Source organism: Chenopodium quinoa, unplaced genomic scaffold, assembly GCF_001683475.1.
Source record: "Chenopodium quinoa cultivar QQ74 unplaced genomic scaffold, ASM168347v1, whole genome shotgun sequence".
NCBI lineage: Eukaryota > Viridiplantae > Streptophyta > Magnoliopsida > Caryophyllales > Amaranthaceae > Chenopodium > Chenopodium quinoa.
In genome coordinates this window covers 6,385,704-6,401,192 of record NW_018744367.1, presented here as the reverse complement: position 1 = coordinate 6,401,192, position 15,489 = coordinate 6,385,704, and the positions used below count along the sequence as shown (strand labels likewise).

Below are 15,489 nucleotides of genomic sequence, written 5' to 3'. Positions count from 1 at the left end.
GTCCTAGACAGCGTTTTATGTCTTTTATATATTTAAAATCCTTACAATTTCTGAAATAACAAAGAAACTTAAAAAAAAAGTCAACACTTAAAAACGCTGTCCCAAAGTTGATTTTTTAAAAAAAAAAAATCCAGGCATAAAACGCTGACCGAGACAACGTTTTAGCCTGAAAACTTAGTTTGGTAAATACTTTTACCACGCAACCATTTTGGTGAATATTTCCCAAAATTAGCTTAGTTTGAGAAAACGTCCCAACAATGAAATATATGCTCTTATTACATTAACCTTTTCTCATATTTGATCTTTTTAAAGAGCTCACAATGAACAGCTTGTTACATTTGTTGTACACACTATAACCACCTTGACATGATTTGATATACAATAAAATAATACCCTAAAAAATGATATGTAATTATATTTCATAAAAGTCTCTCCTTCTAAGAAGTGCAGTAAGAATTAAACATCACAAACAATGTATAATGTATTATCTGTGTCACATGCATGATGATATAAGTTTCTAGACTTGTTCCTCAAGAAAGTCAATGAACATACAATCTCAATCAATACAATATATGTAGAGTAGAAGTTTCTATTTGGAGTTCATCCATTTCAAAGTTCATGTTATTTGACTATTATTTCCTTCCAATCCTCATCCAACCGCACTCAATTAATTTAATAGCCTCATTTTTTTGTTTAAATACCAAAAAGCCTATTTTCTTTTTGCCCTTCTCATAAAACCAACCAAAATTCTCTGTTTTATTATTATTATTATTATTATTATTATTATTATTATTATTATTATTATTACTTCATCAAATTTACAACTCCTGTACTATTTCCTCAAAAAAATGGTGAGTGGCTTCATTTGCGGTACTCATAGTTTCCCGCGTGAAGAAGATGAATATGAACGACAAACTCGAAGCGCGGATTCTTCACCAAGGCGATCAAGATCCAAGAGCAGCAGCAACAAGAACCCGTATTCGAGCCGAGGGCTGGACAAGTTTTCAGCTCTTCTAGCAGAAATTGAAGAAAAAAGACAGCAAATCTACTCACAGGTTGAACCTGATGAGATTTCCCTAGTTCGTTTCTCCTACTCGGGCGATCACGATTTTAAGCCCATTGTAGTCAAGGCTAAGCATAAGGCTTCTCCTGATCTAGTAGTCGAACAACCAAAATCTGATTCTGATTTAAAGACATCAACTCTAAGGAAGCTGCAATCCTCAAAATCAATGAATGCTAGAGAAGAAAATAAGGCTGAAAATGAGATTAACAAGAAGAAAAAGAAAATGGGATGTGGCAAAAAAAATAAGGATTGAACAATGGAAAGAGCCCAAGTTGATATTACTAATGGTTGTTATATTAATCTTGGTGTTCTTGGTATTATTTGGTAGATCTTTTGCAATTATGTGCACCTCAATTGGATGGTATGTTATTCCTACCATGTCAAAAACTTCTGTTTCTCCAACCAACTCGAAAGTTTCGAAGAAAGACTACACGATTCGAAGGCTAAGTCATAAAAAACTTATGACAAATGAAGGCACAAAGTCCTTTAACAAGACATCTAATGGAAGAACTTAACATCGAAATCGGCATTTGAAGGGTTCTTACATTTGACTAATTCTAGTCTAATTCTAATCATGGCTGCTTTTAGTTGTACATTTTGTTAGTGATGTTCATATTGTTTGATTATCTTGATTTTCTTTCTTAATTTAATATATGTTGAGTTTAGAAAGCTGAACTCTTTTTGGGATATGAATCTCTGTATTTTTCTGTAAATTACTTGCAGAATATAAGGATAGAGGATGAACTGAGGGTTGAGGGCATGCTTGGATTGGGGGAGATGTATTACTAGGGTAGTAAAAGTCAAACTAAGCAAAATGAAAGTGAATATATGGAAGGAGGAGATAGCGATGGTATGATTGTAAGGAAAATTATGTATTGATGGTGTAATATGAGGTGAAGAAAGAGGAACTAATACCCTCATTTTAGGGGTAATAGTTATACTAGGAGGAGGGTGGATAACTATTGCCCTCATTATGAGGATAATAATTCCTCCATCTCGCTCTTTTCCTTGTGGTATAACTACTTTTTTTCATTTGTAAACACATTGTCTCCTACAACAAACCTTTAGCTACTTATGTTTTTTCAAGTTTGACTTTTATTACCCCTTAATATATTACCCCCAATCCAAGCATGCCCTGAAGAAGACTCTGTTTTATGTTCTCTTGTTATTTTGATATCACTGATTCTTGTTAACGTGTTGTATATACCTTTCAAATATGGAGGCTGATGTAAATTACTTCCTCCTTTTTTTTTAAATCTCTTTTAAATGCACCGGTTTGACTTTTGCATTATTCACATACCATATTTAACGTAATTTATTTGCTATTATAAAATAAATAAATATTACGGAGTATTATATAATATATCATTAGATTCATCATAGTGTCTACTTTCATAATATAATTTTAGTACAATTTTTACTAATAGACAATTAAAGATACTAATGGTTAAAGGTATATTTTAGCAAATATATTGGTCAAATTGATGCATTTAAAACAAAATAGAGGAAGTATATCAATATGTAATAGGCCTAATCCAAAGTTTTGGACTTTTATATATTCTAGTGAGGAGATCTCGACATTTTACAGGCTCTCTTCTCTTTAAGTTGATTGTAATAAGAGTAGTTTTTATTAAGTATTAATAACACTCTGTAACATAGTACTAAATTTAAGCATGTGGGATCCATAGAAAAAATATCAAATAATATAATACATTACTTGTATAGGATAAGTTCATGTTCACTTTACCTTATCTTTGTTGGACTAAAATTATTTTTGTTGAAGTGATACTCAATTGAAATTGTTTTTGCTAAACTAAAATTACTTTTAGTAATAAGGGTGTATTCTATTCACCTGATTTTTACTTATCTAAACTTCTCTGAAATTAATTAACTAAACTTATCTAAACTAAATTGAACTTATTAAACCTTACAAAAACTTATTTTAGCTATACTTTGAACTTGAGTACCTCTTATCAAAACTTATTTTTCCCGAACTGAACTTATTTGAACTTAACTAAACTCATCCAAATTTATTAAACCTAAATAAGTGAAAATGAGGTGAATAGAGCATGCCCTAATTCTCTATTATATTTCTTATATGAAATCATTTTTGTTGAGCTGAAATTACTTTTTATTGAATATTATTTTTTAAAACCTTTTATTTTTTAATCGACTAAAAAATACAGTATCACGAATGGATCTCGTTTTGAATTACTTTTCAAAACGAAATTGTGAAGACTAAATAGTCTTTAGTGAAAGTCTCGCAGCGGTTCCTTAGTTTTCTAGGGTTTCATCGTCGAGTGTTTTATCTTGCTCGTCAAGTCTTGTCCTCTTTGTGGGGATCGTGTTGATAATCATTGGTTTCTGGCTTTCGAGAGTATGACTGAGGAATTAACGAGACGGTGGGAGAAATTACGGATCACAAATGATGAGGAGGATGTTGCAATTTTGGAGAAGAATGAAGTGGATCGCTCGGTAGACAATATTGACCTCTCATTAGTTGGGAAAGTATTGTCAATCAGACCATACAACTTTGAGGCTATGCAGAACACCCTGAAGAAGGTATGGTCGTTATCTAGAGGAGTAATATTTAGAAAGATTGAGAACAACCTTTTCATCATTCAATTTTTTCATTGGAAGGATAGGGAGAAAATTCTGAACGGAGAACCATGGATATTTGATAACAATGTTGTTATATTGAAGGAGACTAATGGGGCAGAACAACCCGAGTCGATTGATATGAGATTATGCCCTTTCTGGATTAGATTATATAATTTACCACTTGATTGTCGATCGAATCGAGATGTTAAAACTATTGCAGAGAAAGTGGGATACGTTCTGGAGGTGGAAGATGATTTGCTCGGGTGGGATAGATCAAGAAGGGCGAGGATCCTACTGGATACCACGAAACCTATACGGAGGATTCAAAAGATCCGAAACAAAGAGGGTATAGACACATATGTTCAATTTAAATATGAACGTCTACCGAATCTCTGTTTCTCGTGTGGTATTCTTGGTCACACTGAGAAGGACTGCCCTAATGAGGAGGGAGATGAAGAGGGGGAGGGGAAACAATGGGGTATGTGGCTAAGAGCATCTCCACGGAAGGGTCTATCACAAAAAAAGGAAGAGATGGACAGGTTGCATGGTGGTAGAAACCTGGTATTCACCCATAAGCCCAATATGGGAAATCATAGGGAGGAAGGGGGTAAGATTGTGCAAAGTGGCAAGGGTAAGGAAAGAGAGGCTCAGGTGGTGGTACTTAATGATGAAAAGTACAACAACCAAGGTGATAATAGATTGACACCCTTAATATCCAAGCACAAAAACCCTGTAAAGGGGCAAGATGAGGGGGAAGAAGAATTAGAATGCAATCCCACTCAAGATGCAACCGATACAGAGAGGCCCCAACTAGGTATGCATCCGAAAGGTGATGAAACTGTGCAAACTGCGGATATGGGTATTAAGAAAAGAGGATGGCAAAGAATTGACAAAATGCACATGGGTTACACAGGTGAGATAAGAAAAAAAGGGGCAAGTGGAAAGAGTGAGGCAGGGAACAAGAGGTCTATGTGGGATAATGACAAGGATGGGGAGTTGGTAATGCAGGTGGAGGGGGAAAAGAGAAGAAAGAAGGAGGGCGATGGTGTAACCGGGGACGGTAATATCTAAGTAGAGGTGAATGGTGAAACCCATTCCCTCGAACAACAATGAAACTTCTGAGCTGGAATGTCTTCGGGGCTGGCAACCCGAAGACAAGTAGTACCCTTCGGGATATATGCTGGAGGGAGACGCCAAATGTGGTGTTCCTAATGGAAACCAAGGTAAATGCTAGCATTATGGAGAGAATTAAGCATCGTTGTGGTCTTGAGCATGGGATTAATATTAGCAGTAGGGGGCGAGCAGGAGGTCTTTGTATTTGGTGGCATGACATTAATGCTTCAATGGTGTCTTATTCAGACCATCATTGTGCTCTGGATATTTGTGATGTTGAGGGCGTTCCGCTTTGAAGGGCGTGTGGTATTTATGGGTGGCCGGAAGCTGAAAATAAATACAAGACATGGGAGTTGATGAGGAAATTAAAGGGGGAGTGTACTATTCCGTGCCTATTTTTTGGCGATTTTAATGAGATCACTAACTCTTTAGAGAAGGAAGGTGGCATAAGGAGGAGAGAGTGTCTAATGCTGAATTTTCGTGAAGCCATCGAAGACTGTAATTTAAGAGATATGGGCTTCAAAGGTTGTGCTTACACCTAGCAGCGTGGGAGAACCATGGAGACTGTCATCCGTGAACGTCTCGATAGATTTCTGGGAGATGAGGCATGGTGCCATCTGTTTACTCAAGCTGAGGTTCAACATTTGGTGAGGATATCGTCTGACCACGCGCCTATAATGATGAACACAGCTACTGTTTTTGATCGAGGGAAGAGAAGCAAGCCATACCGTTTTGAAGCCTGGTGGTTATCAAGCTCTGAGTGTGAAGAGGTGGTAGATAGGGCATGGAAGGGTAATGCTGTGGCTATGCCTCATGAAAAAGTGACTTTGTGTGCGAGCTCTCTTACATCATGGGCACAGAAGAAGTTTGGGGATATAAAAAAGAAACTGAAGGACCGGGAGAAGGAACTAAAAGAAGCCCAAGGGGAGGTTCTGGATGGCCGTGTACTTGAGAAATGTGAGAAACTCGTAGAGGAAATTACTGAGTTAAGGAGGCTGGAGGAATCGTATTGGTACTCAAGAGCTCGAGCAAACGAAATGAAAGATGGTGATAAAAACACAGCTTACTTTCACCGAAAAGCAAGTTACAGACGTGTCCGGAATCGGATTGATGGTATTTATGATTCTGAGGGTGCTTGGAGAGAAGATGAGGAAGGGATTAAAAGCACTGTTGTAAAGTATTTTGAGAACCTCTTTCAATCTGGAAACCCATCGGACATTGATGAGACTATCCAATGTGTATCTCCCCTGGTAACAGCAGAAATGAATGAGATCCTGGATGTTGTTCCTACTACAGAGGAGGTGAGGCTAGCTTTGTTTCAAATGCATCCCAATAAAGCTCCGGGACCTGACGGTATGCATGCATTATTTTTTCAAAAATTTTGGCATGTTGTTGGACATGACATTGTTTGTATGGTTAAGTATTGGTGGGAGGGGAGATTTGATATTTCTGTGTTAAATAAAACATGCATATTACTAATCCCGAATTGTTATGAACCGAAGCAAATGAAAGATTTTAGACCTATTAGTTGTTGCAATGTCTTATACAAAATCATATCGAAAACTCTAGCTAATAGGCTAAAACCTTTCCTGAACAACATTATTTCTGCAAACCAAAGTGCTTTTATACCAGGGCGTCTCATTACAGATAATGCCACCATAGCTTTTGAAATCTTTCATGCTATGAAGAGAGGTGGGGAGGGGAGACGCGGAAACCTGGCCCTGAAGTTGGATATGAGCAAAGCCTATGATAGAGTGGAATGGCGGTTTTTGGAGAAAGTAATGAGGAAAATGGGTTTTTCTGATGGGTGGTGTAAAAGAGTGTTGGACTGTATCTCTACGGTGTCTTTCTCCTTCAAGTTACACAATGAAGTCTATGGCTCTGTCAATCCTTCAAGGGGATTGAGACAAGGTGACCCCATATCCCCGTATCTATTCTTACTATGTGCTGATGTCTTTTCTTGCTTGTTATTAAAGGCTGCCAGGAATAAATCAATACATGGGGCGAAAGTTTGCAGGGCTGCTCCCAGAATTTCTCATTAGTTCTTTGCGGATGACAGTATCCTGTTTACGAGAGCTACTTTACAGGAATGCTCTGAAATTACTGATATTATCAGGAAGTATGAACGAGCATCGGGCCAAAATGTTAATCTAGATAAAACTGAAGTTGCGTTTAGTAAACAGGTGCCGGCCGATAGAAGAAATACTATTGTTGATATGCTGGGAGTTAAGGAAATTGATAAACACGAAAAATATTTAGGGTTACCCACAATTATCGGGAAGACAAAGAAAGCTATCTTTGGGGGAATCTGTGACAGAATACGCAAAAAGCTAAGCTGCTGAAAGGATAAACTTCTTTCGAAGCCAGGAAAAGAGGTACTCCTAAAAGCGGTGATTCAGACTATGCCTACGTATATAATGAGTTTGTTCAGGATTCCTGATAGCATCATTGAGGAAATCCATAAGCTGATGAGTAGATTTTGGTTGGGTTCCTCGAAAGCAAAGCGTAAATTTCACTGGCAGTCTTAGGATAAATTATGTGTTCCTAAAGGCATTGGTGGGATGGGTTTTCGTGATCTGAAGAACTTTAACCAAGCACTTCTCACAAAACAGTGCTGGCGCTTGCTCACCAACCCAGAGTCTCTGGTTCATGCTGTACTCAAGGCCCGATATTTTAAACGGTCTGGGGTGCTAGGTGCGTGCAGGGGTTATGATCCAAGCTACCTGTGGAGAAGCTGGTGGGGGGCTAAAGGTGTTCTCCGAGATGGCTTGGGGTGGAAGATTGGTAATGGCAGGGGGGTAAGGGTCTAGAAGGACCCTTGGCTGTTTCGTGAAGGGGTCAGGGTGGATCCACAAGGGGGAAATCTGATTGCAAATGAAGAGCAGACCGCGACAGAATTAATGAGTGATGTTCCTGGACTATGGAATGAGCAGCTTGTTAGAGATGTTCTAGGGGTCGATGCGGACTTAACTCTTGCACAGCCTTTGCCACTTATGAATGAAGAGGACAAAGCATATTGGAGGTTCACAAAGAATGGGCAGTTTACTGTTAGATCTTGCTATTGGATGTTAAGGGTGGGTGGTCTTTCTAGCAACATTACAGAAAATATTTGGAAATCGGTATGGGCCTTAAATGCTCCCCCAAAACTCAAGCATTTTATATGGAATAGCTTTGAAGGGCAATATGGCTGTAAAGTTGAGACTGTATCAACGTCACATTGTTACGAACAGCAGCTGTAACATATGTGGATCACCTGAAGAGTCAATCATACACGCCCTGTTCTCTTGTACAGCTGCAACAGCGATTTGGAGTAAGAGCAAATTTGAAGATCTAATTGTTGAGGCCCCTACATCTTCCTTTATTGATCGATGGCAATGGTTAAAGAATAAGGTTTCTAAGGAAACTCTAATCTTAATGGCAGCCTTAATGTGGGCGGCATGGCGATGTAGAAATACTAAAGTGTTCGAAAACTTTGAACCTGATGCAGTACAATTGGCGATGGGTTACTGCACTTATGTGGCTGATTATAAGGGATATTCTGGGCGAGTATACGAAAGGGCAGCAAGTTCATTACAGAAACATGCTACTAAATGGAAGTGTCCTGATATGGGGTGTGTGAAAATTAATGTGGATGCACATCTTGGTGAACAGAATCGGGCAGCATTAGGAGTGGTATGCAGAAACCATACTGGCCAGCTGACCTCTACGGCTACGAAGAGTGTACCTTTATCTTCCCCTGAATGTGTTGAGGCCCAAGCTGTAAGGTATGCTCTCTTGCTTGCTCAAAGGTTTGGATACAAGGATATTTGGGTGGAACCTGATGCGCAAAGTGTGATAAAATCGATTGAGTCTTTGGCTAGGGGTAGAGCGCCTATCTTTTCTATTTACAGGGATATCAACATACTAAAATCCTCCTTTGATAAATGTTTTTTCTCTCATGTGAAAAGGGTGGGTAACACAGTGGCTCATTTGGTAGCTAGAAGTGAGGTGGGTAATGCTCCGGAAGTAGTTCGTTTTTCCCCTTTCCCACAAAGTATTGTAACTCTTGCGACTTTGGATTTATCTTCTTAATATATGATGCTATACTTTTGTTTCAAAAAAAAAAATTAGTCTTTAGTGAGAGAAGCCGTGCAAGAGAATGAAAATAGGAAAGCAGAAAATGACGACTGAAAAGATTGATTGCATATCATAAGCAGCCCATTATTTATACTCCTAGGACTCAATCCCAAGGATAATTTGCCTACTTACCTACTACGTACAAATTACAAAGCAAAATACAGAATTACAGAAAAACAAATAGCAAGAACTACAGGACAAAAAAAACTATCAGGAAAATAAGTAGATAATTATCCTAATCCTGGACTTATCCTTCATCACTTCCCCTTAAAATAGGAATGGTGTGAAGTTATTTCTAGTTTGGGAAATAAACACTACTTCTGATTAATGGTCATAGGCTTCGTGAAGATGTCAGCAGGTTGGTTGTGTGATAGTACATATTAAGGCATAATCTCCCCTGCTATGACCTTATCTCTCACAAAATGGCACTCTAGTTCAACATGCTTCGTTCTTTCATGGCGAACTGGATTCGCAGCAATGGACAATGCAGCTTTGTTGTCAACTTTCAGCACATTTGGGCCAAATTTGTTCAAGCCTAGATCTTTGAGTAATTGCTTGATCCAAGTGACTTCACAAGTTGCTAGAGCCATGACTCTATATTCTGCTTCAGTAGATGATTTAGCAACAACATGTTGCTTTTTGGACTTCCAAGACACCGGTGATGATCTCAGCATGATACAAAACCCTATGGTTGATCTTTTGGTGATTGGACACCCACCCCAATCACTATCAGCGTAAACAGTCAAAATGGCCTCAGATTCATATGGTAGTAAATTTTCCTATTCCAGAGCCAGTTTCAAGTATCTCAAAATTCATTTTGTTGCTTGCATGTGGACCGATGTGGGTTGTTGCATGAATTGGCTTAGAGAGTTTAATGCATAAGTGATATCAGGTCTAGTGAGATCTAGATAGATGAGTCTCCCAATGAGTCTTTGATACTCAGTCACATTGGATATTGTTACTCTATTGATGTAAGTAAGCTTCAAGTGAGGATCCATGGGAATTTTTACGAGCTTTGCCTTTTGCATCCCAAATTCCTTTATCAGGTCCTAAGTGTACTTCTTTTGAGACAAAAAGAATCCTTGTTCAATTCTATCTACTTCCAAGCTAAGGAAGTATCTCACATCTCCCAAATCTTTCATATAAAACTGAGATGACATGTATTGCTTGATTTCACTAAGCAAAGACATGTCATTTCCAACAAGCATGAGATCATCAACATACACTAAAACCACTGCAAATGACTGATCTTGTTGTTTCACAAAGAGTGAATAGTCAGTTTTGGACTGAGAAAAACCAAACCGTACCAGTGCTGTGGTAAATTTCGAGAACCATTGTCTGGGAACTTGTTTTTTACCATATAAAGATTTCTTGAGTTTGCACACTAGTTAAGACTTAGGAGTGTTCTGAACTTGCTGATTGGCTTTAATTCTGCTCTGCCACCCTGAGTATCCTGTAGACATAGTCATGTATACATCCTCCTCTAAGTCTCCATGAAGGAAGGCATTCTTAACATCTATTTGCCATACCAACTAGTTCTCCATTGCAGCAACTGCTAAGAGTGATCTTACAGTGCTCATTTTTGCCACTAGAGCAAATGTCTCTTTATAATCTATCCCATGTTTCTGTCTACAACCCAGCACCACTACTTTGGCTTTGTACCTCTCAACTGACCCATCTAGATTCAGTTTGGTTTTATAAAGCCATTTACTGCTAATGGCTCTTTTTGCAGGTGGAAGTTGAGTTATTTCCCATGTTTCATTCTTTTCTAGTGTTGCTATCTCGTCATTCATTGCTACCACCCATTTTTCTTCTTTAACAGCATCTTTATAGCATATTGGATCTTCTTGACCAGATACTTGTGAGAGAAATGAACCAAATTGAGGGTGAACTACAGCAGATATAGAATTAGCAACACATGTTGCTTGAGCTATTTTGTTGCCAAGTTCATAGTCTAGTCCAGCTTGGTGGTTTTCTTACTCTACTGGATCTTCTCACTTCAGGTTGTTGAACTAGATTTTCTTCTTCTTGATGCATTGTAATTTTTGGTTTAGTCACCATCTGATCTTGCATTGGCATTTCTTTAAAAATTTCTTCATCACTCTGTTCTTGATTGTCAAGTTCTCCCGGATCAGCATCATTATGTTCTTTTTGCACATCCTTCTCTAAAGAGATATCATCCATTGGCATCTTTAAGCTTGCAAGTGCCCTGTACTCTTGAGTTGAGTTCATCCTGTGATAAGGGAATACTCTCTCGAAGAATTTTACATCTCTCGAGACAAACTATTTGTGAGAGATTAGATTCAAGAGTCTGCAGCCCTTCTGATTTTGAGAATAACTAAGAAACACACAAGGCAGTCCTCTCGGGGCAAAATTATTTTTGCTTAGAGAAGGATTATATGCAACTACAAGACAACCAAACACCTTCATATATGAGTAGTCTGGTTTATTGCCAAACATTTTCTCATAAGGTGAAACATTTTCATTCACAGAATTTGGCAACCTGTTAATAATGTAGGTTGCTGTGAGAACACAGTCAACCCAAAATTGTAAGGGTTAACCTACTTCAAATCTCAAGGCTCTTGCCATTTCTAGAACATTTTTGTGCTTTCTCTCAACTTTACCATTCTGTTGAGGTCTACCAACACATGAGGTTTGATAAATAATTCCCAAGTCTCCAAAATATTCCCTGCATTTAACATCATTAAATTCTAGAGCATTGTCAGATCTCATTATCTTAACAGTGGCTTCAAATTGAGTTTTTGCAAACTAAATGAAGTTTCTGATGGCACTATATCCATCAGATTTCAATCTCAACAACTGCACCCAAGTTGTTTTAGAGTGGTCATCGATCCACTAGAGGGAGAAAGTACTTGTAATTTCCCCTGGCACACACTCTATATGGACCCCAAATACCAATATGAATCAATTCAAACAACTTTTGAGCATGAATTTACTTGAAGAAAAGGGTAATTTAATGAATCTTTCCATAGGACAAGTCAGATACACAGAGTTATCAGTCATATCAACTTTATTTACACAACCAGTTTTGATAATTTTCTCCATAGGAGCATGACCTAGCCTAATGTGCCATAGGCTGCACATATATCTAGACTAGATCTATTACAAACTAGTCTTTGCTTATTCTTCAACTCCTCCTTTTCTTCCTCTTTTCTTCTCCTTTCTTCGAGATAGAACAGTCCATTAGCAGCTTTTCCAACCGCTCTAGCTTTCTGGATTGCAAGGTCCTGAATAACACACATTTCAGGATAAAATTTCACTTTACAGGCATTATCTTTCACTAGCTTCCCAACAGACAACAAGTTATGTTTTAACTTCGGGACACACAACACATTGTTCAATTTCAATCCATTGCTCAAGCATATATTTCCAGTACAGGTTATACTTGCAGTCCATCCTGTTGGCAGGTTAATTTTCGCCTTACTACTAGCAGGTTTACATGCATCTAGCCATTTTTTATCAACTATCATGTGATGGGTGGCTCCTGAATCAATTATCCATCTATTTTCATTATTGAAAGCATTGTAACAAGTTATCATACCTTTAAAGTTAGAATATATCTCTTCCTTTGTGTCATATCCAGATGATAAGTAGGTGAGGGTTAGGTCGTTGACTAACCTCCTAATATCAAACAACATTTATAAATTCCTAACTAACCACTAAGCAAGCATAGAGGCAAGTTCGGAATCGAACCACAAGGACTAAGTGTGTTAATTTGGGCTAATTAAACTAGTAGGAAGGAAGTGAGGTAGAGAGAGGAACAACTAAAACACTACATTAAGTAATCAATAAAATACCAGGGAAAGGGGAATCCAATTACATTAATGAATGCAACAACAAATTGCAATTAGATGATCATGATCTCGATTAGGAACAATCAACATACTCAACTCACTCCCGCGCAATTAAGCATGCTAATTATCGTACTAAGCTAATTCAGTCCTGTGCAACTAGCCTAGCATAGGTATGGAAGAATCTAAACTCCCAATCAACTCACTTCCGCACAATTGATTGAAAGAAAAATTAGAAACCTAGAATCAATTAGCTAAAAGACTCTAAGCAATGCAAACATCATCCACACACAATAACCAAGAATCAATTGCATACAATCACAATCAATCATTCAATTCATCAACATAACATTCATCCATTTCCCTAGAACGAAATCTAAGCAATCATAATGAAGAAAAACATGAAAAACAAGGTAAAACAAGAATTAAAGCAAGAATCAAACAAGTAATCTAATTACCTACTCTAATCAACAAAGAATTAAGCAAAAACAAGAATTAAAGAAAGCAATAAAGGTGAGAGAGAGAAAATGTGTAAAAATCTGCCCAAAAGTCCCCTCACAAAATAGGGTCGACCCCTATATAAAGTACAAAAAGAAAAAGGAGAAAAATCGGAAATTGGGAGCGAAAAAAACCCAGAAGACCACGCCCGCGGTGGTCTTGCCGCACCCGCGGTGAACTGGAGAGAGCCCTCTCTTAGGGCGCGGCCAGCCATCTACAGGAATGAAGAAAAAAACTGGTAAACAAATTATGCCGCGCCACGGTGGATCATGCAGCGTCACGGTAGGTCTGTCGCACCACGGCAAGGACCACCGTGCCACGATTCATGCTGCTTGCTCTTGCTTGGTTTCAGTGCTGTGCGGAGGGTTGCTTGGGCACCGGTTCTAGCCTTAAGCGCTGCAAATGCTCTGCTTCTTAACTTCTTTTTGGCTTCAAGGCTTCTTCTATTGAATTTTTCGGCCTTCTCTTGAGCCATCAACATTGAGAAACGTGCCAAGTACCTAGACAAATAGACCAACAGAGAAAAGAGTGAAAGATCACATAGAAAAGCACGCAAATCAAGCTAGAAACCGAGCAACAAGCACATTATTCACTACTAAGGCCTTAAAACATAAACTAAGACTTTATTAACTAAAACAAGACTAAAAGGATTAGAAATAACCAAGATAGACCCAAATAAACCTAAAACTAAGGGAGAAAACCACCCTAAAATATGTCATAAATGACACTTATCACCAGATTTGTTTGCTTTCGATGTCAATGGAACCAGCTTCAGCAATTTTTCCAGTTGTTCAGCAGTAATTGCTACCGACTCTTAAGCACGAGCATTAACGACAACTTTCTGCCCAGCACTTCCCTTTTGCTTGTTCCACTTAGGTTTTCACCAGTTTCACCTCTTCCTTGCTTCTTGTACTGAGGATGCCAACTGGGATAACCTATCACCCTCCAGCAATTGGTAGCAGTGTGTCTCTTTCTTCCACATACAGTGCAACCTAGAGCTTGATTTTCCTGCTCCCTTCCATACAGAGCAATAGGCTCCCCCTTAAGGTTGCCATGGTTGCCTTCACTCAGAGTTGTTCTATGAGATTCTTCTTGCTGAAGAGCTGCACAAGCTGTCTCAACACTTGGTAGAGGACTTTGCATCAGTATTTAGCTTCTCTAAGCAGCATATCTAGTGTCCAAGCCATTGAGAAATTGCAAAAGGTGCTGCTCTTTCCTCTGCTGGTTCAATGCATTCACAAATGCATGGATTTCTGCAGGGTCATGCTTGTGATAGGTGGTACACGTTCAGTCCTTCTATTTCAGCCCACAAAGACTTGATTTTGGTGTAATACTCACTAATGGATTCACCATTTTGTTTGATGTCATAGATATCCTTGTCCAGCTTGTATTTTCTTGCACCGTTGGTTTGCAAGAATCTTACTTCAAGTTGCTTCCATACCTCTGTAGCAGTTTTGAGAAACATCACTGATCTCCTGATAGTATCAGTTATATTATATTACATGTCAACCATGCTATCACCATCTGTTGCATGTATCCCATTGATTTGCTTTTACATCATCAATGTCATCCTTCTTGACAAATCCCAGCTTTCTCTTAGAAGCTAGGTTGATCTCCATAGATCTCCTCCACTCCCTATAGTTTCTATCAGACAAATAAGTAGATAATTATCCTAATCTTAGACTCATCCTTCATCAAATTGATGATGTAAATAGAATTACAACATATTTAGTCAAATTTATAATTGATTTTATACTTATGAAAGAATGAAAGTTCATCAAAATTAAAACTCTAGAATAACTATATATCATAAATAGACTTTATTTTGAACAACTCCTTAAAATTTATTTTATGATTTAATAACAAATTTATAAAAATATCTTTTGAAATAGCCACACACAAGACGTGCTAAATTTATCTTATACATGTGAAATATTAGAAATTTATCGAAAATGAAACTCTAAAATAACTTTTGGCCGGGTTTAGTGAAAAGTTGATTGTGTTATCTGATTTTGATTAGTTGATTGTATTATTTGATTTCGCTACTTATTTTATTAGCTAATTGTATAAAATAGTTGATTGCTTAAAGTTGTTTGAATATGTCAAATGATCAATAAGCTAATTGTTGGGGTAGGTAGTTTACGTTTGCGGATTTTAAATTAAATGGGGTATAAGTATCATATTACCATAAGATATTGAATAAGCTAATTGAAAAAACTCCTAAAATAAGCTTTTTGAAAAAGTGCATAATTAGTGGAATAAGCTTTTTACCAAACATCTTAAATT

General features: G+C 37.8%; 2 protein-coding genes and 1 pseudogene across 2 annotated transcripts; all 3 read left to right on the top strand.

The window, feature by feature from the left end:
- Window positions 1-808: 808 nt before the first annotated feature.
- On the top strand, window positions 809-2,103 carry LOC110696784 (annotated as a pseudogene).
- Window positions 2,104-3,442: 1,339 nt separating this feature from the next.
- LOC110696718 lies at window positions 3,443-4,735 on the top strand. Its single transcript, XM_021874071.1, has one exon. It carries the CDS (start codon window positions 3,443-3,445, stop codon window positions 4,733-4,735), a length of 1,293 nt encoding a protein of 430 aa, XP_021729763.1.
- A 2,942-nt stretch (window positions 4,736-7,677) lies between these two features.
- On the top strand, window positions 7,678-8,848 carry LOC110696717. The gene is made up of 2 exons (XM_021874070.1): window positions 7,678-7,966; window positions 8,070-8,848. Exons 1-2 carry the CDS (start codon window positions 7,678-7,680, stop codon window positions 8,846-8,848), a joined length of 1,068 nt encoding a protein of 355 aa, XP_021729762.1.
- The last annotated feature ends 6,641 nt before the right edge of the window (window positions 8,849-15,489 follow it).